General features: G+C 45.4%; 2 protein-coding genes across 3 annotated transcripts; both read right to left on the bottom strand.

Moving 5' to 3' along the window:
* Nucleotides 1-5,273: 5,273 nt before the first annotated feature.
* On the bottom strand, nt 5,274-6,209 carry OR4D2 (olfactory receptor family 4 subfamily D member 2). The gene has a single exon (XM_070393791.1). The coding sequence runs from the start codon at nt 6,207-6,209 to the stop codon at nt 5,274-5,276; it is 936 nt and encodes a 311-aa protein (XP_070249892.1).
* A 6,681-nt stretch (nt 6,210-12,890) lies between these two features.
* Nucleotides 12,891-16,024, bottom strand: LOC138993847 (olfactory receptor 4D1). 2 transcript variants are annotated; one of them, XM_070393258.1, is made up of 2 exons: nt 15,981-16,024; nt 12,891-13,930 (listed from the first exon to the last, which is right to left on the bottom strand). In XM_070393258.1, exon 2 carries the CDS (start codon nt 13,898-13,900, stop codon nt 12,962-12,964), a length of 939 nt encoding a protein of 312 aa, XP_070249359.1. In that variant the 5' UTR covers nt 13,901-13,930; nt 15,981-16,024; the 3' UTR covers nt 12,891-12,961. The 2 variants fall into 2 exon arrangements, with proteins under 2 accessions (XP_070249359.1, XP_070249358.1); XM_070393257.1 differs by lacking the exon at nt 15,981-16,024 and adding an exon at nt 15,804-15,865.
* Between the last annotated feature and the right edge of the window lie 8,530 nt (nt 16,025-24,554).

Raw genomic sequence — 24,554 nt, 5'->3', positions numbered from 1 at the left:
CAGGGAATGTTTGCTGGATGCCCGAGGAACAGCCTGCCTCGGCAGAGCCCTGGGCTTGGCCCTGCCACTCACTGGTTGTACGGTCACTACTCAGTTTCCACGTCCCGAACATGGGACTCGGGCCAGATGACTGGAAACGCTCCTCTCCTGGCCCAACAGGGCAGAAACTGGGTCTGCCTTACTGTAGTATCTCCCCATACCCCACCCCCCACCCCACCCAGCACAAGGCCTGGCATTCAGTAGGTGCTCAATAAATGTTTGTTGAGTGAATTCATGATGTAAAAGTAATGATTTAACCCCTGCCCCTCACTCCCTACCCTACCAGCTCTCTCCAAGATGCCAGTGGAGGGAAAGGTGATGACTAAGTCAGGGCCTGAAAATTATGGGGCTATTTCATGAGGTCATCTGGGGACACAGTGAGATGTCACAGTAAAGCACCCAGCAGAGCAATGGCAGCAGCCTCCATCCTCCATAACAGCTGAGGACCTGTCAGGCTTCGTGCTCCTCCTCGAATTTAAGCGCTTAGCAGTAGTAGGTGGGCGCTGAGTAGGAGGCGTGAATTCTGACTTGTCGGGCTGATCAGCAGTAGCTTCCTTGGAGGGGGCTTGCTGCAGGGGCTCGGAGCCACCTGGGTTGGGCCTGGCTCTGTCACTACCTGTGCGCCCTTGGCTAAGCCTTCATTTCCGCATCTTAAGGGTAGAACACCCCAGTCGGCCTTTCCCCTCCAGCGACAGGCCCACTCATACCCTCTTGTCTTTCCTCCTGCAGTTCCCTCCACTGGATGAGCCAGGCTCACCCTTTGCTTGGACCCCACCCTGGTCTACCTGGAGAACCCGTGCTCATCTCTCCATACTGGGCTCCGGAATCACCCCCGCTGAGCCCTGCAGCCTGCCTGTCCTCCCCGCTTCTTTAGGTGGACTTGCCCATCCCTGTCCCTGCTCCAGACTCCCAGCAGGACTGTCTGAGTGACTTGTCTCCCGCCCTCTATCCCCCATGCCCTACCGAAACCCAGCTCCACGCCTTCACAGCCCCCTCCTCCCACACCAACGCCCCTGCCTGACAGTTGCTCTTGAAATAGCCCCTTCAGCAATCCCTTTCACAAGCTCCCGTTGAAGGCCTGGGCCCTGATCTTATCTCCTTATCTTCAGCAGGAGCGCCTCTCCTGTGACAAGGGGGCTCGGATGGAAAGTCTCCGTGGAGTTGCCAAAAGTGTGCTTACCCCCTGCATGGCTTGGGGTGAACCACTCCACTCCCTGGACCTCAGCGCCCACATCTGTGACGCAGGGACAGTGAGCCTCGTGAAGGAGAGAGCGTTAAGAAGTGGAAGCCTGCTCCTCAAATGTGCTTTCCCTTTTGGACCTCAGGGAGCCAGGTACCCCCAGAAGGCTGGCAGCCAGGCAGGGATCTAGGTTGCCCACCTTCCAGCACCCGCAAAGGAAAACTCAGAGTGAGCTCTGCTTGCCCTCCCAGAGGACTCTAGTTCAGCAACAGTGAGTGTGCGAGGGTTTGCCACAGCGGTGGGCTGCTGCAGGCTATTGGGACAAGCCGGAGACAGGGCCCTGGGCTCTGGACCCCCCCTGCCATATTGGCTGATCTGCTCGAAGTGCTGATGGGAGACAAGCACATAGAAAGGGACCACCAAGGGGCCCTCTGCAACCAGTCTACGGAGGGCAGGTTTCCTGGGCTGGGGCAGGACTGGCAGGCAGAAATGCAGGCAAGGAGACCAAAGGGAACGCTGGCATCTGCCACCTGGACTCCTGCCCCTTCAGCCTGCTTTCTGCTGCCCGCCCTGCCACAGGATGCTTCCCCTCCGTGCCAGCCACCTGAATCCTCCACACACAGCACCCTCCCACCCCACCCCTGCCAGGCCAGTTTCTGTTTTCTCGATTTTTTTTTTTCGTTTTTAAATAAACAAAAAAACATTTTTAAAGGGATAAGTTTTAATGGCAAAGATATTCAAATTCCGTAAAATTGCCATGCATGAAGTAAAATCTGCACTTCAAAGTATTATACTTTGCAGTTTGCATTCTGTTTCAATGTTTTAAATTTTAAACACAAATTATAACTCCAAACGGTCACATGGCGTGACAGAATGGAAGGACATCCGGTTCTGTCTCTTCATCTTTACCATCGCTGTGGGATCGCTGTTCGTATCAGCTGTTTAAATGCATGAACATGCATCGCTGCAGGGGACGGGAGGCGTGACGTGTAGCCGACATCAGCTCAGAGGATTCCAAACCCAGATGATCTGGAACTCACTCTCAAAGCGGATGCATGTATCCGAGGGAGCCACCATGGAACTGAGAACTGACTTCCATGTAGAATACAGTGCTTCTTGAAGGATAAGGAACAAAAATGCCTTCATTTGAAGCTTACAGGCTTGGGCCTGTTGGACCCGCTGGTGGGGGAGTCGTGCAGGAGAGCTCTTCCTCTGAAAGGGAAATGGCCGTATCAGACTCCAAGACCAAGCCACATAGGAAGAAAAGATTTGTAACGAGACACATCAAAAAGAGCCCTTGGGGAAACAGGAGGAGACAGGCTGCTTGGAAACTGTGACTAAGGGGGCAAGAGGAAGGATGGGGGCATCCTCAGGGATCAGGGCCCTGACCAGCCAGCTCTTCAACAGCTCTCCCTCCCTCCCTGGTGGCCATAGGACTCTGTGGCCCTGGGGGGCTGGGAACCACTTGTCCCATGAGCATACCGTCCCCTCTGCCAACACGTCTTGGCCCTCCGTGCAGCTTCTCCTAAAGAAAGAGGCCCCCAGGCTCGCACAGTCTCGTTCCTGCCTCCTCCCCTCTCAGAGCCACATCTCCTCTCTCTATTCCTCTGCCCTCTAAACCCACTGGCTTTCAGCTCCTGCAATGGACCTACCCTACCTGCAATGGATCTCAACCATGAAGACCCTTCCCCTTTTGTGGCTGGCGACTCCTACTGACCCTCCAGGCCCCATCCATAGGGAGCCTTTCCTGTCTCAGGCTCACTAGATCCAAAGCAAGTGTCTGGGTCTCCCTGGTCCTTACTCTTCTAGCTTCTTTGATAGAACATAACATCACTAATTACACGTGTGTGTCTGTGGGTGGATCTGGTGAAGCTACAGCTCCCTACAGGTCTGTGAGTGCCATACAGAATAGGTGTGTGCCTGTCCTTTGCTCACTGTGGCCTCAGCCCCTAGAACAATGCCTGGCAGGGCCTCAATGCGAATTTGTGCAATGGATGCACCTGCTGTGACCTCGCCTGTCACAGCTCTTGGGTCAGGCTTGGGTTTGTGCTTGAACAGCTATTAGGACCTGGTGCCTTTGGTCAGGGCCAGTGTTCGCCCTGGGTCAGGCCAGCCCCGGGTCAGTGGACACCTTTGCAGAGACTGGCCCTGCCAGGCTGAGGCTCAAACCCAAGACCATGAGGGAGCCTTCCCTCCCTGGCATCTTTCAGCTGTAATACCCAAGAACCTTCTTCCCGCCCTCCCCGCCCTCACCTCAAAACCTCAGCATTCTGCAACCACTTTCACAAAAACTGTCCTCCAGCCGCAGTGGAGCTGCTGTTGGCCACAGGCCTGATTGGATCTCTTTATCTCTCAGCTCCAACGGCCGCCATGGAGACAGCTGCAGCAGAGCAAGGCTCGGGGCCTGGTGGGCCTGCGCCTGTTCCCAGGGGCTCCTGGGAGTGGGGTCCTTGCACCTATTCTCATGACAAGAACACTGAGGTCAATAGTGAGAAGGGGCTTAACTCAAACTATGGTGGCTTCACACTGGGTCGAGGCTGGGGCAGGCCAGGAGTGTGTGCACATGTGTGCATGTTTGTGTGTACATGTTCCGGCGCTGAGGACTCTCCTGAGAGAGGCAGGTTGTTCTGTTCTGTTTTGTTAGTTTGTTTGTTTGTTTGTTTTTTATTGATTTCAGAGAGGAAGGGAAAGGGAGAGAGAGGAAAAAAAAACACATCAATGACAAGAAAGAATCATTGATTGGCTGCCTCTTGCATGACCCCCACTAGAGATCGAGCCCACAACCCAGGTATGTGCTCTGACCTGGAATCAAAGCGGGGACCCTTCAGTCCACAGGCCGACACTCTATCCACTGAGCCAAACAAGCTAGGGCTGGTTGTTCTGTTTTTAGCAAGACCAGAAAAACTTACTATGGGGCCTTGGAGAGCTGGCCTAGGAGCCAGTACCACCCTGGGGACCTTGAGCAAGGGGGACCAAGGCAGAGAGGAAACAGCACAACAGTGAAGTGGGAGAGGGACACCAGATGGATGTCATGACTAAACAGGCCAAAATCAATGTAGGGAGGGAGGAAGGGGAAAGGGAAGGGGCATATAGAGAGGATATCTATCAATGTAGGAGGGAGAAGGAGATAGTCCATAAACTGTTCTAGAGCCCTTCCTAGAAAACTATATCAGGTCCCAAATGCATATTTACAAATATGAATGAATGAACAAATGAATGGACCTCCCATTCCTGTTTGCAAGTCGCGTAAGTCTGAAAATGGGGGTGCATGGGGGAACAACAGTAAGAAGTCGAGTCTTGCATACATGCCCTGAATTTATGTGCTTTCTCCTCTCTGTCTCACCCTTGGGGAAGCTGCATGGCCCCTTGGAGTTCAGCCTCTACCCTTGCAATGCCTCCCTCACTGCACTTAGGAATTTCTGCCGTATTTCCAAAACACGACTCAATTGATGAAAGGATAAATACCAGGCATAATAGCAACAATAACAATAATCCTTACATAGGTTCGATGATTTACATCATATTGAATCTTACAACAAATCTGTGAGATTATCGGAACAGATATTGTTTTATGCCAGTTCAGTAAGAAAGAAACCATGAGTCCAAGGTTACAAGTTTGGAAGATAGTGGAACATGGGCTCGTAATTTAGGGCTAAGTCTCCAGGCTCTGCACTTGCTCTATCACTCTGGACAAAGGCCAAAAGGGGTATTGGGAAAAGAGGTCAAAATACAGAAAATAGAACTGCTCTTATGGAGAAATGCTATCATCACAGAAGGAAACTATCCATCAAGAAGGTGGAAAGGAGGGAGTGACTTTCCAGAATGTTTCTATGGGAATATACTTTATTGTCACAGGAGTGTTCAAATCATATATCACAATCAAAAACGAAGAAATTTTCCTTTGCCTAAAAATCTGAGTAAGTTGCTTAGTTTCAGAACTCACTTCTACAATGACTCTCACAACATATCCACAAGTTATGAAGAGAACAGATACTAGCTCTCTGTCCACTCTACAAATGGAAAACAAAGCCAAAGGGAAGTGACCTACCCACTGTCAGTCCTTTTTACAAACCAGTCGCTGTCTCCCTAATCTCTTCACTGCTGCCTGCATCTCCTGGTTCCTCAGGGTGTAGATCATGGGGTTGAGCATGGGGGTCATGACCGTGTGGCTGATGGACACAGCCTTGTCCATGGAGAAGGCAGTGAAGGGCCGGGCATAGAGGTAGATGCTTGGAATGAAGACCATAGACACCACCACGATGTGGGTGGTGCAGGTGGAAGCTGCTTTCTTCCTTGCCTGCTCTGAATGAGACCTTAGCATCACCAGAATGACCAAGTAGGAGGCCAGGAGGAGAACGAACCAGATGACATCCAGCAGCCCACTGTTGGAGATCATGAGGAACTCTAGGAGGGAGGTGTCAGTGCAGGCAAGTTTCAGCACTTGTGGGACATCACAATAGAAGTTATCCAGGACATTGGGGCCACAGAAAGGCAGTGGGAGCATCAGAGCCAGTTGGGTAATGGAGTGGACAAAACCTACCATCCACGCTGTCACCACCAGCCCCACACAGAGCTGAGTGTTCATGATGATGACATAGTGGAGGGGCCGGGAGATGGCAACAAGGCGGTCATAGGCCATCACTGAGAGGAAGAAGACCATGGCACCTCCCAGAAAGTGGAAGAAGAAGACCTGGGCCATGCAGCCCAGGTAGGAGATGGTCTTCTTCTCAGAGAGGAAGTCCACCAGCATCTTTGGGGCAGTGACTGAGGAGAAACAGAGGTCTAAGAAAGCCAGATTCCGAAGCAGAAAGTACATGGGGCTGTGAAGCCGGGAGTCTGCGGTCACTGTGATCATGATGAGGAGGTTTCCCAGAACAGTGGTGGTGTAGACCAGCAGGAACACCAAAAACAGGAAAAGCTGGAGCTCCCGAGTCTGTGAGAGCCCCAGGAAGACAAATTCTGATATCCAGGTGAGGTTCCCTGACTCCATGGGGTGTTTTCCATACACCTGAGGAAAACGAACCACACATGGAGATACATGAAGTCACTTTCAATGCTCAGGAGCTAAATCGATTTGTCCAGGTCCACATGTTGGTCATCCTCATGTGCAGACCATATAACCAGGTGCTGATTAAGTGACCTTATCTCTGGAGAGTTTACAGTTGCTGCTGGAATAAATATTTATGAGATCGTCAAGCCATCCAGAGACACATGGAACCTGCCTTTCAAAGACTCAGTGTAATAAGGCAGTGGGAAGACACTTGGAGTCCAACAGACCTGCAGTCAAACTTCAGGGCTGCTATGTCCTCGAGATTTGACCTTCAGTAAATGACTGAACCTCTCTGGGTCTCAGTTTCCACATCTGCAAGGTGAGAATAAAAATGTTCTCTTTGTAGACTAGTCTAGGGAATTAAATAAAATAACACATAAAGTTCCTCGAACAGTGCCTGGAATAATAAATGATAATCACTCTCCTCTGTATAGTCTCCTACTCCAAAGACACCCTCTCTTCTTCCTGTCTCTAATGCATTTTTCTACCCATCATTTTTTATGCAATGTTTAACACATTATAATGTTGATGAACTTCTCATGTGTCTGTGTTTTTCCTCCATAATTCATTGTAAGTTCCCAGAGACATAAATGTGGATCTTATAGTTTATTTGTGCCCAATCTTGCTGATAGATAATACTCAAAAAGCTTGTAATATTGACTGCTGGATGGCTGACTAGCTATAGGGTGAGCCCCCTGCACCTTTCTGATGTAGGTGGCCCCTTACTGAGTGAAGACAGGACATATGTGGTGTGTATATTGAGACAAGAGAGATGGGTGAGAGAGATTCTCTGGATTAAGAAATAGATGATGATGAAATTGTATGCAGAGGACTCGGGGAGCTCTTTTGAAAGGAATAAGGATTTTAAAATATGTTACTGAATACAAGTGTGGAAAACAAAGGATGATGCTGAAATAAGAGAAATAGAATAGACAAAGGAATAAAGAAGGGAGATTAAGAGGAAGTGAGATAAAGGAATAGAGCAAGTGAAGGAAGGGAGTGGAGAGGTAATGAAGTGTTGGGGAGAGAACAGGACCAAAGTGGTGAAGGGGATGGAAGATGAGAGATAGAGGGTAACAAATGAGGGTTTAGGTGGCCTCCCAGTCCCGCCACCGCCACCGTGTCTCAGTCTCCCATCCTCTCCCAGCTGCCTGCTGCAATCTATTGTCTATTAGAAGTCTTTTTAGTCTCATCCTTCTGCTTCCATTTGCTTCCACTCCAGCCCATTTTCTAGATAGCTGTCAAAGTGATCTTTCTAAACTCATATCTGATCTTGCTTCTCCCTCATTGTATTCTTTTGGTTGTGTGGTGCCCACAACGTAAAACTCAGACTCTTAGAAGTCCCCTATCGAGCTTTTGTAAATCAATTCAAGGTAGAAAAACATGCTCATGTTTTCTAACCTAATGTATTAGTAGGCAATTTATGTGATCTTGTTTTACGTGACTACGTGGAGAACTTTACGGTGTATTTCCTTACCCTTTGCTCTCAGCATCCTCCCTCTAACCCACAGGGCCAATGCCTCACTCCATCCTTAAAAGCCTGGGTTTTCACATGCAACCTGAGGCATCCGTTTTCCACATCACATTCCCCTGCATTACTGTCTGAGGGTCTCTTCACCTTTGAGACTTACTCCCATCAAGTCCATGTCACTTGTTTATTCTCCCCACTCTCCAGCAAGTGTTTCTAGATCCTTCTTATAGCTGATCTATTTACCGCTGGGGAAACCCTGGTCTCTCACAGTTCTTCAGCCCAGAAGGAGAGAGAGGCCTCAGGTCTTACATCTTCCTGAAGATCCTTTTCCTGCAGCCTCAGTTTCCTACCCACTGCCCAAACATCATGTGCACAATGGGTGTGACCCTAGGGGATGAGACAATATCTTCAGGGAGCAACAATTGGACCTGGCTCAGGAAGCAGGACTGGGCTGATTACCACTGGGGCCGGAGGAGCAATGGGAGTTGTTAAAAAGTTTCTAAATGTCTCAAAAACACATACTCTTTGAGAGTTCCTCCTTGGGGGCCAAAGGTACCAAGGATAATGAACATTCAGAGATGTGTGGAATGTAGGATTCTCAGGCCAAGATCCAAAAGGTCAAGAGTCTGTTCAAAAGAAACAGACTTTCTGCGAGTTTTAGAAACCGTTTCTTAGGCCAGTGATTCTTATCCTTGAATCACCTGCAAAGCTTGTTGAAAAACAAATTACTGTGCCCCAGCCCCAGGCTTTTTCATTCAGCTGGTCAACTTCGAGGCCAAGAATTTGCATTTGTAAGAAGCTCTCAGATGCTGCGGACGCTCCTGTTCCTGGGCCCACACATTGAGAACCACTGACTTGCTCCTCAGCACAGCGGACTGTTCGCTCTCACAGAATCGTCAAGATTAACTGGTTTGAAAGTTTTCTTTCTTCTCTTTCTCCTCCTTTCTTCCTCTTTTTCCCCCCACTTTTAAACTTAATATAAAATCTTTACTTAGATAGGAAAATGTTTGTATACAACATTGGAAATTTATTACCCTGTAAACCTTGTCCTTAATTTTGCCAACCAGACCCCCAATGTTGATTCACCATCCATATCCTAGTCTACTCACATCATCTACAAAATGCTAGCATTCATGCCCTGGCCAGCTAGCTCAGTTAGTTAGAGCGTCATGCCGATATGCCAAGGTTGTGGGTTCAATCCCCGGTTAGGGCACATACAAGAAGTAACCAATGAGTGCATAAAGAAGTGGAACAACAAATTGATGTTTCTCTCTCTCTCTCTTACCACCCCTAAAATCAATAAATATATTTTTATTTTTTAATCTTTATTGTTCAATGTATTACAGTTGCCCCCCCCCCCCATTACCCCCCTCCACCTGGTTCCCACCCTGAAAGGGCGAGGGCTAGGTTGCCCCAGGGTAGGGGCTACGTCCTACTCTGCTAGCCACACCCAGGCGGCAGAGCACAGTCCTTTCTCCTCCCCTTACTCCAACCCCCCCTATATAACCGGTCTCCAGGCGGGGTTCGCTCGCTCAGCCACTTGGTTTGCCTTGGTGTCGGTGAGCCTGGTGGATGGGGAGCCCAAGCTAGTTTGAAATACAGATTCTTATGCTTTTGCATCGAATTGGCTCCCTGATGTGGTTTCTTGGGAATCTTGAAATCTGGGCACAACACACCCCACCGCTGGCCTTCACCACCCTACTGTCTGTGTCCACAGGTAAAATCTTTGGTTAAGCTCTTCCTGCCCCCCTTCCCCCTTCCCTCTGAGATTCGTCAGTCTGTCCCATGCTTCCATGCCCCTGATTCTGTTTTATGCACCAGTTCATTTTGTTCATTAGATTTCTTGTTCTTTTATTTTGATTTTTAGATGTAATTGTTGATAGATGTGTACTTGTTGCCATTGTGGGAGAGCTGCTGTGCAGGAGGTGAGGCCTAGCTGTGAAGCAAGTAGGCTGGTGCTAGAGCCGGGTCTTGGACCTTTTATTGATGGTTTGGGGCATGCTGTCATCAGCTGCAGCTTGTTTGAAAGATTTTAACAAAGTCTGAAGCCTGAGCCAGGACAGGCTATTCATATGGAAAAGCTGCAGCAAACGGTTTGGGTGGGGCTGCAAATAGGAGGGGGCGGGGTCTCAGGGAATCCCCAGAGTGGAGCAAGCAGTGTGGGCCACGCTGACATGGCTGCCAGTCAGCCCTGCGACAGAGGAGGTCCCAGCACCCTCATCTGAGAGAAAGCCACCCCTGAGTTCCTGCCACCACCCCTCCCCTAACACTGGAGATCAGAAAAAGCAAGACCTTGTAAGTTTGTGCGTGTGCCCTTTAAGAGGAACACCTGGGATTCAGCAGCCTCTGTGTCACTCAGCCAAAATCCCCTCTGGTTTTTAAGGCCCAAAGTTACTGGGACTTCTCTCCCCAGCGCTGGGACCCTGGGCTGGGGGTCTGGTGTGGGGCTGGGACCCCTTGCTCTTCAGGGGCGGCCTCCGCAGAGCCGATGTCCCTCACGATTATAAAAAGGCACACATGGGTGTCGAACCAGCCTAGTCTGTGGGCCTCCACCCCTCCTACTCATCTCAATGTGTTTCTTCTTTACTTCTCTAGTCATAGGACTTACATTCAGTCAGCTTTCAGGTGATTCTGAATGGTGTGTTCTGTATTTTAGTTGTAATTTTTATTTAGTTTTGGGAGGCAATGAGTACAGGCCATCTTGGTTCTCCATTAAATATATTTAAAAAAATATTTTTGAGTCAGGCCAATCATGTCTCTTTCTACTTCCAGGAGCTTCTACCTATATGGCAGACACCACTGATTTGCCATTCCCAAACCCCTTCTTCCTGGCTGAAAAGCCAGACATTCACCCTTCCATTTCCCTATGCAGACTGGGGTGACCATATGACCCAGTTCTGGCACCAGATCATAGGAGAATTCTGCTGAAGTGGTTCTAGGAAAATTTTTGTCCCCTGGTAAAAATGAAAACCCACATAGACGCCTCTTCTAGTCCTTCTTGCTAGATTATTTGAATATAAAGATCTGATGCCTGGAAGTTTAGCAGTTATATTGCCATCATGAGGAGAAAAGCAAGGAATTTCAGAGCAGCCAACCCAAAGCCCTAAAATGTTTGGGTTGTTGAATTAACCAACTTTGGAATTTCCTATCTTCTAGTCTTTCTTTTAAAGTGAGATAATTTCCTCATTATTTTTGCCACTGTTTTATTGTTGTTGCTATTTGCAGTCAAAAGCATCCTTATCCTATACTAGAGGCCCGATGCACTAAATTCGTGCAAGGGACTCGGCCCTCACAGCTGCGGTGGCTGCCTCGGCCCTTGAAGCCCCAGTTTGTTCCGGAAAGTCATCCAGAAGGACGTCTGGAAGGTCGTTCAGCTGTCCGGTCTAATTAGCATATTACACTTTTATTATTATAGATAATAAACCCTAATATACAAATTGACCGAACAGCAGAACGACTGGTCACTATGATGTGCACTGACCACCAGGGGACAGACGCTCAATGCAGGAGCTGCCCCCTGGTGGTCAGTGCGCTCCCACAGGGGGAGTGCCGCTCAGCCAGAAGCCAGGCTCACAGCTGGCGAGTGCAGTGGGGGTGGCAGGAGCCTCTCCCACCTCCGCGGCAGCCTCTTCCACCTCTGCAGCAGCTCTAAGGACCCCTCAGAAGTCCTGGACTGCAAGAAGGTGCAGGCTGGGCTGAGGGACAACCCCCACTCCAGTGCACAAATGCCGTGCACCAGGCCTCTAGTAATATATATTTAAAGTGGGATAATCATTTTCTAAAGAGTTCACACCCCCAGTACAGCAGTGTGTCACGTGGGGAGCATCTCATCTGAAGGAGGATGTTGTCATATGAGGGTAATGTCACAGAAGGATGGTAGAGTTGGAAAACTTGTCACAATAGGTACAACTGAAGGAATACAGATGCTGCATCCGGAGAAGAGACAAATTGGGGGATGAGAAATGTATCACCAGTCATTTAAAGGAACTTAATATAAAAGCAAGAAAAGCTGTTCTGAGGGACCACACAGATCAAATATGACACTACGTCCATTGTCTCTCCCCTCATCTCCATAGGTTCACTGTGAGTAGGGAGAAATGTGTGAAACGAGGTCAGGAAAGTGGAGGTGGGAGAAGGTGGAGTTGCCATGATAGTTTAGAGAGAGCCCCAAAGGACTTTTATTTCTTGGATGGGATGGTTGCCAGGAGGGAAGAAAAAAACAAAAAGTTTCTACATCATCTTCTTAACTTTGAATCAACATTATACCTGACCAGAGATTTTTACAAAGTGAGGCATACTTCAGAGGAGATGGAGGGAATAAATGTGAAGGTAGAGAGACAGAAATAAAAAGTAGGTTCTGAAATTGACAGGGAAAGAACAAGATGCAAGAAAATTGAAACGGCCTCTCTGTGTAGGGTACTGTTCAAGGTGCTGGGAGGACTGAAAGGTGAAGAGAGCACAGCCTCTGCCCTCTTGGAGTTCTCACCCCAGTGCAGGAAGTCCAAGAGAAAACCCACGAGGTGTTAGCCTCGGACTGAACTCCCCGCCCCAGAACTGGTACGTGAATAGACGTGCCCTGCCTTCTCTGACCTTGGTCCCCCAAACTACCTACTTCTCCTCTCAACCAAGTCATCCAAATGATGGAAAGACCGTGTTGGGAAAGTAGAATAGTTTGCAGATTATACAAGGGGTATTTGGTAGGAAAAGAAACCCTGAGGGCCAATGTCCTTATGGGAAATATTCATACAATGTTAAAAGTGAGACCGCTTCCCAAATACCACAATGGGTAATGAGGCAGGGAGCAAAGAAGAATGTGATTGTTCCCGAGTTAAGATGAAACGGTTGGCTATTTATCACAGATGTTGATCCATGGATGAGGCACCCTCTAGGTTTTCCCTTGTGGCTGTGGGAGACCCTGAGTTTTAAATCCCACCCATGTCTCCTACCTCTAAACTTGGAGTCAGAGGAACCCCTTGCTGCTCATTACTGAGCAAGTCATTTCTCTCCGAGTTTCCTCGTTTGTAAAACTATTTGATATAAAAATAAGGTGTTCATTATGAGTTTTATGAGAATGAGATATAAGTGTGAAAGTGCCCAACACAGTATCTGACACAGGAGTGGGTCCGTAGAAATATTGATTTAATCTTAATTGTCACACTCTGTAAAGACTTTTCTCCGCTTTCACGTGGGGTAACAAAAGTTCAGAGAGAAGTTTGTCATTTCAAGTCGACCTGTTGCAAATCACTAGGTGTTTGCCTAACCTCTTCATGGCCGCCTGCATCTCCTGGTTCCTCAGGGTGTAGATCATGGGGTTGAGCATGGGGGTCATGACCGTGTAGCTGATGGACACAGCCTTGTCCATGGGGAAGGGAGTGAAGGGCCGGGAGTAGATGTAGATGCAGGGAATGAAGATCAGAGACACCACGATGATGTGGGTGGTGCAGGTGGAAGCTGCCTTCCGCCTTGCCTGTCCCGAGTGGGACCTCAGCATCATGAGGATGACGGTGTAAGAGATCAGAAGGAGGAGGAACCAGACGAGGACCAGCAGCCCACTGTTGGAGATCATGAGGAACTCTAGGAGGGAGGTATCAGTGCAGGCAAGTCTCAACACTTGTGGAACGTCACAGTAGAAGTTATCCAGGACATTGGGGCCACAGAAAGGCAATGGAAGCATCAGAGCCAGCTGGACAATGGAGTGGACAAAGCCCCCTACCCAAGCAGCCACCACCAGCCCCACACACAATCGAGTATTCATGATGGCGGCATAGCGGAGGGGCCGGGAAATGGCTATGTAGCGATCATAAGCCATCACTGAGAGAAAGAAGACTGTTCCACCTCCCAAGAGATGGAAGAAGAAGATCTGGGCCATGCAGCCCTGGTAGGAGATAGTCTTCGTCTCGTGAAGGAAGTCCACCAGCATCTTTGGAGAAGTGACTGTGGAATAGCAGAGGTCTATGACAGCCAGATTTCGAAGCAGGAAATACATGGGCATGTGAAGCCGGGGGTCAACAGTCACTGTGACCATGATAAGGAGGTTTCCCACGACAGTGGTGACATAGACAAGTAGAAACACCAGGAACAGGAATTTCTGGAGCTCCTGGGTCTGTGAGAACCCTAAGAGGACAAACTCTGACACCCATGTGAGGTTCTGTGGTTCCATGGAATCTTCCCCACATACCTAGAGAGAAACCTGCAAAACAAAAATTATGAAAATTCACTCGTTTTCCTGTGGAGTGTCAGGATGGAGTTGATCACAGTCATTATTCTGTATTATTCCAAGAGGAAGCGTAGGGGAGCCTTCCGTGGAGTTGAATACATTTTTCACGGCTCTCACTGGCTTATCTCCCTAACCACACCCTACATTGTGTTACTGGCATTGATGGATCTTTCCCCCTTTGAACCATGCTGTCCTTGTCCATGGGTTTCATGTCTGATTCATACCTGCTGTACCCAGTATGTGCCTTGTGAACCACAGGCTCCACAAATACAGTTGAATCAGTCAACCAATGAATAAACATGCCAGCAAGTATCCGTGACCACAAACACCATCAACCTAGGTGCAAAAATCTAAAGAGTGTGAAAAGTAGAGACTAGTAATTGTAAATACACAAATAGATGCTTCTTCACCAGAAAGGTTTCAGGAGATTCATATGGGTCATTTTGAAGGAAGAGAGGTGAGCATTAGACAAAATTGTCATGGACAAATTCAGAGACAAGTGTGAAGAAAAACAAGCAGACCTGGACTGTGGTAAAGGTGGGATGATTAGTGCTTCTCAAACTTTTGTGCAGAAATATTTCTCTAGTGGCATTTGTTGCCATGGGGCCATGTGCAGGGGGAACCCAAGCAGCCCAGGACACATGCAAAATTTCCTTGAACTCTTGTTTTATATTTTTACATTTATGTGAATTTTCTATTGTATTTCAACATGAACACGTAGGTTTCATGTGTGGATTTCTATGTTACAAAATCTGTAATTTAAGTATTGTGGCTTGTAAAACTTTGGTAAGTCCAAGGTGTTATATAAAATAAATACAGGAGAAGGAAGAAACACATTCTTTAGTTCAGCAGGTGAAGGTTCTAGACAACATTCACTTGAAAAATGAACTGAGTTCTTTGGTGTTGAAACCCATCCCCTTGGGTTACACTTTTCCAAAATTTAATTGTTCAGGAAAATTTGCCAAGCCCTCACCCCAGGAAGATCGTAATCATAGAACACTCTCCCCTCCCTGACTCCCGCTTGACTATATGGCAGGGACAGCAGAATTCCACTGATGCTCTTTTTACAAGGGAATTGAAAAACTATATGCAAAAAAAAAGTCCTATCAACTTATTACACAAATAAAAAACAGAATTATCTCTAACAGTATCTGTGAGGTATTACAGTACTCAAAATATCGCCACATTTGTCTCATCCAAAACTCACATTTATCCTAAATATTTGTGTAAAGATGATGCTTCAGGCAGAATCACTCTGTTTATTCTGTGGCTCACTGACTCCCAGCATAGGACCATTTGAAAAGTGTCTCCATGGGCAACCAGAACCCCTGGAAGACTTCTGAAGGACAGTGACCTGATGGTGCAGGGTTATAGTGGGCGTGTCCCAGCTCACTAGGGCAGGAAGCCCTGAGGCAGGCAAGAATGGAGCGGACACTTCTGGGCCTTTGTCACAGCAACCCCAGCAGAGGGTAACATGTTTTTGTCTCTGGCTTTGTGTCCTTGTGGAGGTGAGACTGGGTGGGCAGCAGCCTAAATGGCGTGGTTTGGTCTCTCTGAGAAAGCCCCTGACCCCTAACCCTTCATCCCCAACCCAACTCTCCCACCTGGTCATTGATTCCTAAAATGCCAACAGCACAGCTTTAGTATCTCTATTTTTATCTTTGTCCGTATGAAGATTCCAACTACCATACCCTTTTATACGCCTTTATCAGTCAGAGATGCACTGTGAGGGCATCAATATATCTGGCATTTCCACAGAAACGAGTTGAAGTATCTGGCTTTCCCCGGCAAGCAGACGGACATCGCCCCATCCCACGGCCCCTACCACTTCCGAGCCCCCAGCTACATGTTTAGGCAGACTGTGCACGACATGCTGCTGCACAAGGACAAGTGAGGCCTGGCTTCCCTGGACCGCTTCACGGTGTTCAATGGGATCCTGCCGCCCTATGACAAGAAAAAGCAAATGGTGGTTCCTGCCACCCTCCAACCTGTGCGTCTGAAACCTATATGGAAGTTTGCCTACCTAGGGCGCGGGCTCCTGGAGTTGGCTGGAACTATCAGGCAGTCACAGCCACTCTGGAGAAGAGGAAGGAGAAGGCCAAGAGTTATTACTGGGAGAAAAAACAGCTCATGCATCTACGAAACAAGACCAAAATAACGTAGAGGGGGGGGAAAAGGACAAATATAAAGGTCCTCAACACCCATGGACTTCTGTCTGAACCCAATAAAATTGATTATTAATTCCTCAAAAAAAATTTCCCCCATGGTTCTTCATTGTCTACAGGAAAGACTTCATACTTAGATGGGTTCTCAGGGGCTTCCTCACAACCTGGCTCCTGCCTTTCTTTGCAGATCCATCTGCCACTCAGCAGTAGTAGAAGTAATAAAATCCTCATTGTTAGTGGTAGTAATTATGGCCATTGTAGTAGTAAACATTTATTGAGTGTTTATTATATGCTATTCCCTATGCTAAGCATTTTGTAAGCGTTGTCTTGTTTGATTTTCATGCATTATTCTCATGCTTATAAAATATAAATATATTTTTAGTTTTTATATTTAGATCGTTAATTCACGTTGAGTTCATTTTTACATATGGAATGAAGTAAGGATCCAACTCTATTGTTTTGCATGTGGTTATCCAGTTGTCCTCACCATTTTTTTTTTTTTTTTGAAGAGACCATTTTTTCTCCATTGAATGGCCTTGGTACTGTTGTAAATAAAATTTCAAGAAATTCTCAAAAAAGTTTACAAGAACTAAATCCCTGATAATTAAGTACTATTAATTATCCCCACTTTACAAATAACTAAACGGAGGCTTAAAGAGGTGGCCCCAGAGAATGATTAGTCCCAGAATTGTATTCTTAACTATAATTCTCTTTTTACTTGTTCTCCCTCTGAGAATCCTTGAGCTCCTCGTTTCCGAGGGTCTCAGTGCCTTTTGTCCAGCCAGTGCCCAACCTGAATGCCATCCCATCCTGTTCACTTATCTGAATTCTACCCCTCCTTCAAGGCCCAGGAGAATTAGCTCTCCCATGTACTGCCATGTATCGGTGTTTTTCCATAAGGAAGGCTCTGTCACTTCACATGTGTTTGCAATTCAGTGTAAATCTGATATGTTTGGTGCTACATGGTTCCTGGTGCACACATAACCTTTCTCATGGGTGTTTTCCAAAAGAATGCTTGGTATGTTTATAGTGGATGGAGCAACAGGATGGGCCAGACCGCTGAGAGAGGTGGAGGAGAGAGAGTAGCCACTGCATGAAAAGGTTCCGTTTAAGGGACCTTGAAGGGCACCCAATTATCCGAATTCCCAGCATCACCAGATTTATGAACCCAGAAGCATTGTCTGAGCATGGCCAGCATTCTTTCTATACACTCATAATATTCTTTGGAAATGATTCTTCAACCGACCTACACAGAGACTAAATTTAGAGGGGGTCTAGATGGGGAAGAAAACAGAGAGACCTAAAAAGGGGCCTGATATGTATGGGGTAAAGGAAGGACTCCAGGCTCCTTTCTGTTGTTACTCAATCTTGTCTCCCATCTGTCCTGCTCTCAGGAAATCAGCCCACCCAGGACTAAGAGAGAGGAGGGGAGGAGGAATGCGTGGTTCCAAAAATGGGGGTGAATCTAGTTGGTGGTCATCTTGGGAGCATTAGCAGGTTTTATTAAACACAAGATTTAAGGACAGATAAGATGGAGGTATAGCAATAGAGAAGGAATGGAAGCCTGAAGCGAGTGGGAGAAGCAGCAGGCAGGAGGAGGAGGAAGGTGAAGGAATAAAAGAGGATCAAAAGGGAAACATCAGAAGGTGGGAAGTGTGAGAGAGGCTTGGTTTGTTTTCTCCGAGGTGTGGGAAGAAGCTGTAGATTGTTTGTGGGAGGTAGGGGAGAAAGCAGTTGCATCTATATTCCTCTCTCCCTCCCACCCTCTGTCCTAAATTCCACCCAGCATATAAGCCAGTACAGACAAAAAGTCTTAATTCTAGATAAAATCAACTGTTCCCCAAATCCTCCCCCGCCCCAGCATTCTTGCCCAATGAATTCCCATACCTTCCCTCCACCCCATGCTTATCTTCTTTAAAAAAATTATTTTTAAAAACATTTTTGTTTTTATTTCAGAGAGGAAGGGAGAGGGAAAGAGAGATAGAAACATCAATGATGAGAGAGAATCATTGATCAGCTGCTTCCTGCACACCCCTTACTGGGGATCAAGCTCGAAACCTGGACATGTGCCCTTGACCAGAATTGAACCCAGGACCCTTCAGTCCACAGGCCGACGCTCTATCCACGGAGCCAAACCGGCTAGGGCCCCATGATTTTCCTACAATAGGCTTTGGCAGGAGCATTCTCAGTGCTGACTCGTCCATGGGAAGGACACTGGGCCCATCACCTACCTCCAGCCCAAAGTGGCCAAGTGGACTTAGAGCCTCCCATCTTCCAGGCCACCCTTCTCCTGCAGCTCCATGTTTCTGGCCTCGCTAAGACCAGGAACACATATAGGATTGGCCTTCAGGGAAGGGACATGCCTCAGAGGACAAAAGTTAGGCTTAACTTGTGGATTGAAGCTGGGCTCAGGCTGCTGAGGGTAAGAGCAATGGGAGTTATTAAAAAGTGTGTGAGCTGTTGCATCAGATGCACCATTATAAACTTCAGGGGCACTGAGCAGAGGACCCAGATGAAGGAGGCTAAGAGCCCTTAAGGAAAATGAATTCTCAGGAAGGTTTATAAGAACTAAATCCCTGAAGTCAGCACTAAAGACAGTACAAGGCTCCATCCTCTGCTTCTACCACTGTAGGTGAAAGTGAACTATGTCCTAGGACATGTCCAGGTCACACCCCTTGAAGGCTTTTTCACATGTACGGTTGTTAAGGCATCTCTCACTCCAACCTCTGGTCTGTCCTTACAGCCATAGTGATCTTCCCAATATAAATGGGTGTAATTTACCTTCAAGATTTAATTCCCATGCCATAAAGCTCTCCATTTTAAAGTGCACAGTCCAGTGGGTTTTCGTATATTCACAAGCTTTTGTAACCATTACCACTATGTGACTCCAGAAATTTTTCATGACCCCAAAAAGAAACCTCATATTTTCGAGCAGTCACTACCCACTCTGTTCTCTCCCTGGTCCCTGGCAACGACTAAACTACTTTTCGTCCTTATAAATTAGCTTATTCTGGAAATTTTGTATAAATGGAATCATATAATATGTGGTGTTTTATGTCTTGCTTCTTTCTCTTAGCATAATGCTTTCAAGGTTCATTCATGTTGTAGCATGTGTCACTTCATTCCTTTTTGACTGAGTAAATATTCCATTGTATGGATATAGCACTTTTGTTTGTCCATCAATTCATTCTCGAACATTTGGATTGTTTCTACTTTTTTACTATTATAAATAACTAGTAGCCCTGTGCAGGAATCTGTGCGCCAGTAGCTCCTTAGTAGCTCGCTGCCCCGCCCTCCTGTAACTCCCCCATCCCCCTGCCCCCGTAGCTCTCCCCCACCCACTTGTGGCTCACTGTCCCACCCTCCTGCTGATCCGTGACCCAGTCCTTCTGCGATCGGTCGTTACGGTTCATGGCATAACGACCATTTGCATATTACATCTTTATTATATAGGATGCTTTGAATTATCTTGGGTATATACTTAGCAGTGGAAGTACTGGGTCATATGGTAAGTCTATGTTCAACTTTTGAAGGAACTGCCAGCCTGTTTTCCAATGGCTGCACCATTTTATATTCCCAGTACAGTGTACAAACAGTGATGATCTCTCCACATCATCAACACCTCTTATTATCTGTCTTTTTATTTTAATCGTCTTAGTGGGAGTGAAGTGGTATTCAGTGTGGTTTTGATTTGCATTTCCTTAATGGTCAATGGTATTGAACATCTTTTTATGTGCTTGTTGGCCATTTGTATATTTTCTTTGGAGGAATATCTGTTTTGGTTCTTTGCCCACTTTTCAATGGGGTCATTTGTCTTTTTGTTGTTGAGTTATAAGAGTTCTTTCTGCATTCTGGATATTAGACCCTTATAAGATGTGTGATTTATAAATATTTTCTCCCATTCTGTAGGTTACCTTTTCATGTTTTGATAATGTGCTTTGAAGTACAAAATATTTTCGTTTTTATGAAGTCTAATACATCTATTTTTTTCTCTTGTTGCTCGTGCTTTTGGTGTAAAATTTTTAAATCTGTTGACAAATCCAAGGTCATGAAGATTTACTTCTTTAAGAGTTTTGTATATTTAGTTCTTATATTTAGATAGTCAATTAATATTGAGTTAATTTTTACTTATGAAGTAAGGGTCCAACTTTATTGTTTTGCATGTGGTTATTCAGTTGTCCCCACCAATTTTTGAAGGAACTATTCTTTCTCGATTGAATGGCCATGGCACCATTATAAATAAAATTAATTGACCATAGATGTTTTGGGCTATTTCTGGACACTCAATTCTATTCTATTGGTCTATCTGTTTATCTGTGGGCTGGTATCACACTATTTCAATTACTGTAGCTTTAATAAGTTTTGAGATTAGGAAGTGTGAATTCTTCTACTCTGTTTTTCTTTTTCAATGTTGTTTTGCTAATTGGAGGACCTTGTAATTGCATATGAATTTGAGAAATTGGATCTTCCATTTCTGCAAAAAAAAGGCCATTGGAATTTTCGTAGGGATTGCATTGAATCTGTAACTCACTTTGGGGAGTATTGCTATTGTAACAATATTAAGCTTTCCAATATATGAACATGGGATGTCTTTTTAATTTATTTAGCTCTTTATTTATTTTTTCCAGCAATGTTTTATAGCCTTCAAGTGTACAAGTCTTTCATCATCTTGGTTAATGTTTTCCTAGGTATTTTATTCTTTTGGATGCTATTTTAAATGGTATTTTTAAACTTATTTTTATAAGTGTCTTTTACTAGTTTATAGAAGCACAACTGATTTTTTAAAATTTGATCTTGGACCCTGCAACTTTGCCAAATTTTCTTATTACCTCTAATAGATGTTTGTGGGTTATATGGGATTTTCTATATATAGAGTCATGTCATCTGCAAATAGAGACAGTTTCCTTTCTTCCTTCCTAATGTGGGTGTCGTTTATTTTTCTTGTCTAATTGCTCTGGCTAGAACTTCCAGTAAAATATTGAATAATAATGATGAAATAGGCATCTTTTTCTTATTCCTTACCTTAGTGGGGGGAGCTTTTAGTTTTCACTATTGAGATAATGTTTGTTATGGGTTTTTCCACAAATAACGCCCCCCTTATATTCCTAATTTGCTAAGTTTTTTTCTCATGAAAGGGTGTTAAATTTTTTCAAATGTTTCTTCTGCAACTATTGAGATGATTATGTGGGTTTTCCTTTACTTTATTAATGTAGTGTATTACACTGATTAATTTTTCTTATGCTAAACCATCTTTGCATTTCTGGGGGTAAATCACACTTGGGCATGGTGTATAATCCTTTTAATTCACTGTTGAACTTGGTTTGCTAGGTTTTTTTTGTAGTTTTTTTGAGGATTTTTGCAACTCTATGTATAAGAAATACTTGTCTGCGGTTTTTTATTTTCTTGTGGTATCTTTCTTTGACTTTGATATCAGGGTAAAGCTCGCCTTATAGAATGTGTTAGGAAATGTACCCTTTACTCCTATTTTTGGGAAGCATTTGAGTAGTATTGGTGTTACTTCTCCTTTAAATTTTTGGTAGAATTCACCTAATAAAACCATCTGGTTCTGGACTTTTCTTTGTTGGGAGGTTTTTTAATACAATTTTTACTTCTTTTAGGTCAGTTGAGATTTTCTATTACTTTTTAAGTAATTACTTTGGTAATTTGCGTGTTTTAGGAATTTGTCCATTTAATCTAGATAATCTAATTTATTGGTATAGAATTCCTCCTAGTATTCTATTATAATCCTTTTCATTTCCATAAGGCTGGTAGTAATGCTCCCACTTTCATTTCTAATTTTACTTATTTGTGTCTTCTCTCTCTTTTTAAGTCAGTTTAGCTAAAGATTTATAAATTTTGTTCATCTTTTCAAAGAATCACCTTTGGTTTCATTGATTCAATTGTTTTTCTATTGTCTATTTCATTTATGTCTGTTCTAATCTTTATTATTTCCTTCTTTCTTCTGACTTTGGGTTTAATTTGCTCCTCTTCTAGTTCCCTAAAGTGGAGAGAGAATGCAAGAAGCCTGGAGTCCCACCTGAAGGGACTGGAGCTGTCTCAGTCACAGGAGCTCTCAGAACCAACCAACCAGAGCCTCCTCCCGGCACACACCCTACAGGTAAGAGATACTGCTGGGGATGGGATCAAAACAGATCCAAATGAGACAACAGAGACAAAGGAAGCAGAAGGTACAGACCAAACAGCCTGGGAGGACAGAGTGAGCTCTGACAGAGCTAATCATTCTCAGAAAGCAAGAAACCACATTTTCAGATATTACATAAAAACAATGGAAGGGGCCGGGGGATGTGTGAATCGTGCCTCTTCTAAAAGTTTATCAAAATTACTTTTACATAAAAATGAGCCACAGAAAAATATCAAGGAAAAATCGCACACAAAGTTGTTATCAGAAATAAATGACTGAAGAGCAGAGTAATATCCCAAGGACAATGAGATCACACCAGAAAGGCCACCAAACAAATCAAAACTAGACTTAGCCCTGGGCAGTGTGGCTCAGTTGGTTGGGAGTCCTCCCATGCACTGAAAGGTCCTGGTCAGGGCACATGCCAGGTGTGGGCTCGATCATTGGTTGGGGTTGTGCAGGAGATGGCCCATTGATCAATTCACTCTCACATCAATAGCTCCCTCTCCCTCTCCCTCTCCCTCTCCCTCTCCCTCTCCCTCTCCCTCTCCCTCTCCCTTCTCTTCTCTCTAAAACAACGCTAAGAAAACAAAAAAACAAACCTATGACTTAGAAATTATAAAACTCCCTCCATCTCTTCCCACTTACTACAAATAAAATGTGAGGACTCTGAAAAGAGAACAGCTGGCAGTTTGGGGGGCGGGGAGTCAAAACTTGACTCAACAACCAATACAGAGCAATTGGTTCCCTGACTGTCTTTCCTCCCATGGCTACTGATTTAAACTGTAGAGTCCTAGAAATGTACAGACAGAACAAAACTCCAAGGAAAGCCCCCTCTCTTTATGGCCAGAGGACTGGGAAAAGGAGTCCCCGCAGAACTGAGAATGTGTAGGGAAATCCTCGTTTTCTCCTCCTGCTCCTAACCTCCGGTCATGGAGCTACAATCCTGCAGCGGCTGCACAAGCACTTCAGATTCTGAACAAAAACCCTCTCGTGTTAGAAGACTGGGATAAACAGGTTCACAGAGTCCAAATGGCGTGCAGAGAATCCCTATGATTTTTCTCTCTTTACTTTCACCGCTTGGCACAGAGACAGCCCAGTCATGGGAAGTTCGTGACAGCACAGGAAGGCTAAACCCCTGTCTTCGCAGCCAGAGAAAAGGGGATCCTACGAGCCAGATGGCACAAATCACAGAGAAGAAAGGACCCTTAAATTTGAGGGGTAGTGTGGACCACAGCCCAGGTCCCACATGCGGAGCACACCCAAATAGCCCACAAAGGCTTTGAAAAGTTCGCTGATATCGGCACCACACCTCACACAAGACAGGTCAGGGTTAACTGACAGCTCAAACAATCAAACAAACGAAATCAACATTTTTCAGAGGATACTGACAGGACTGATATTTCACAATCTGATATTTCCAGGCTACAATCCAAAATTATTCAGCATTAAAAGAAAAAATAACCACCAAAAAATAGGATAATTTCAACTACTTGCAAGGAAAACAATGAACAAATACCAACTCTCAATGTTGAAATGACCAAAGACTTTAAAGTCGCTATTATCACCATATTCCCCAAGGTAAAAGTGAACACCCTTGAAACCTGTGGAAAGATAGCAGTTCTCAGCAAAAAGTAAAAACTCTTAAAAAAAGAACCAAATGGAAAGTTGAGAACTGAAAAAAAAAAAAACACTCAACAAGAGAAATACAAAATTCACTGAAGGAACTCAATGGAGATGACAGAAGAAAGAGTCAGTGAACTTGAAGATAGAGCAATAGATAATATCCCATCTGAAAACAGAGAGAGATCACAGTCAAGGCTGAGTTCACACATGGTCAGAGTTTGCCCGGGAGACTATGTGTCTGGGTCGATGATCCCAACGCCACATCTTCCACCTTTCCAGGGTTTCATCCCCTGTGTGTTCCCTTCCCTTTTCTGCTTTCAATGTCACCCTTGCTGGAGTAACTCTGTGGTCTCTTGGCTTCCCTGGGTAATTTCCCTGGATTAGTTTTCCTTCTCCAAAGACTCAGCTCGTTTCTGCTTTAACCTTGAGGCTATTTTACAGATTCACAAAATGTTCATATCTGCCATTGGTTAGGTGCCTCTCCTGTCTCCTTATGATATGCTATCTTTCAGAAACGTCTCTGCTTATAGAATCAGATTTATTTTCATCTCACTTTTTTAAAAGCTGCTTTGCTCAAGGTTGAGGATATGTGACCAAGTTGCATTCCTTTCCCCCACCAAAAAAATGCTCCAAAAAGTGACATAGCTACTTTCCTCCAAGATTTTCA

This window comes from Myotis yumanensis, unplaced genomic scaffold (assembly GCF_028538775.1).
Source record: "Myotis yumanensis isolate MYYU_CA2020_CCGP unplaced genomic scaffold, mMyoYum1.0.hap1 SCAF_16, whole genome shotgun sequence".
Lineage (NCBI taxonomy): Eukaryota > Metazoa > Chordata > Mammalia > Chiroptera > Vespertilionidae > Myotis > Myotis yumanensis.
The sequence above is the reverse complement of the archived record's forward strand: the minus strand, read 5'-3'. Positions and strand labels throughout refer to the sequence as shown.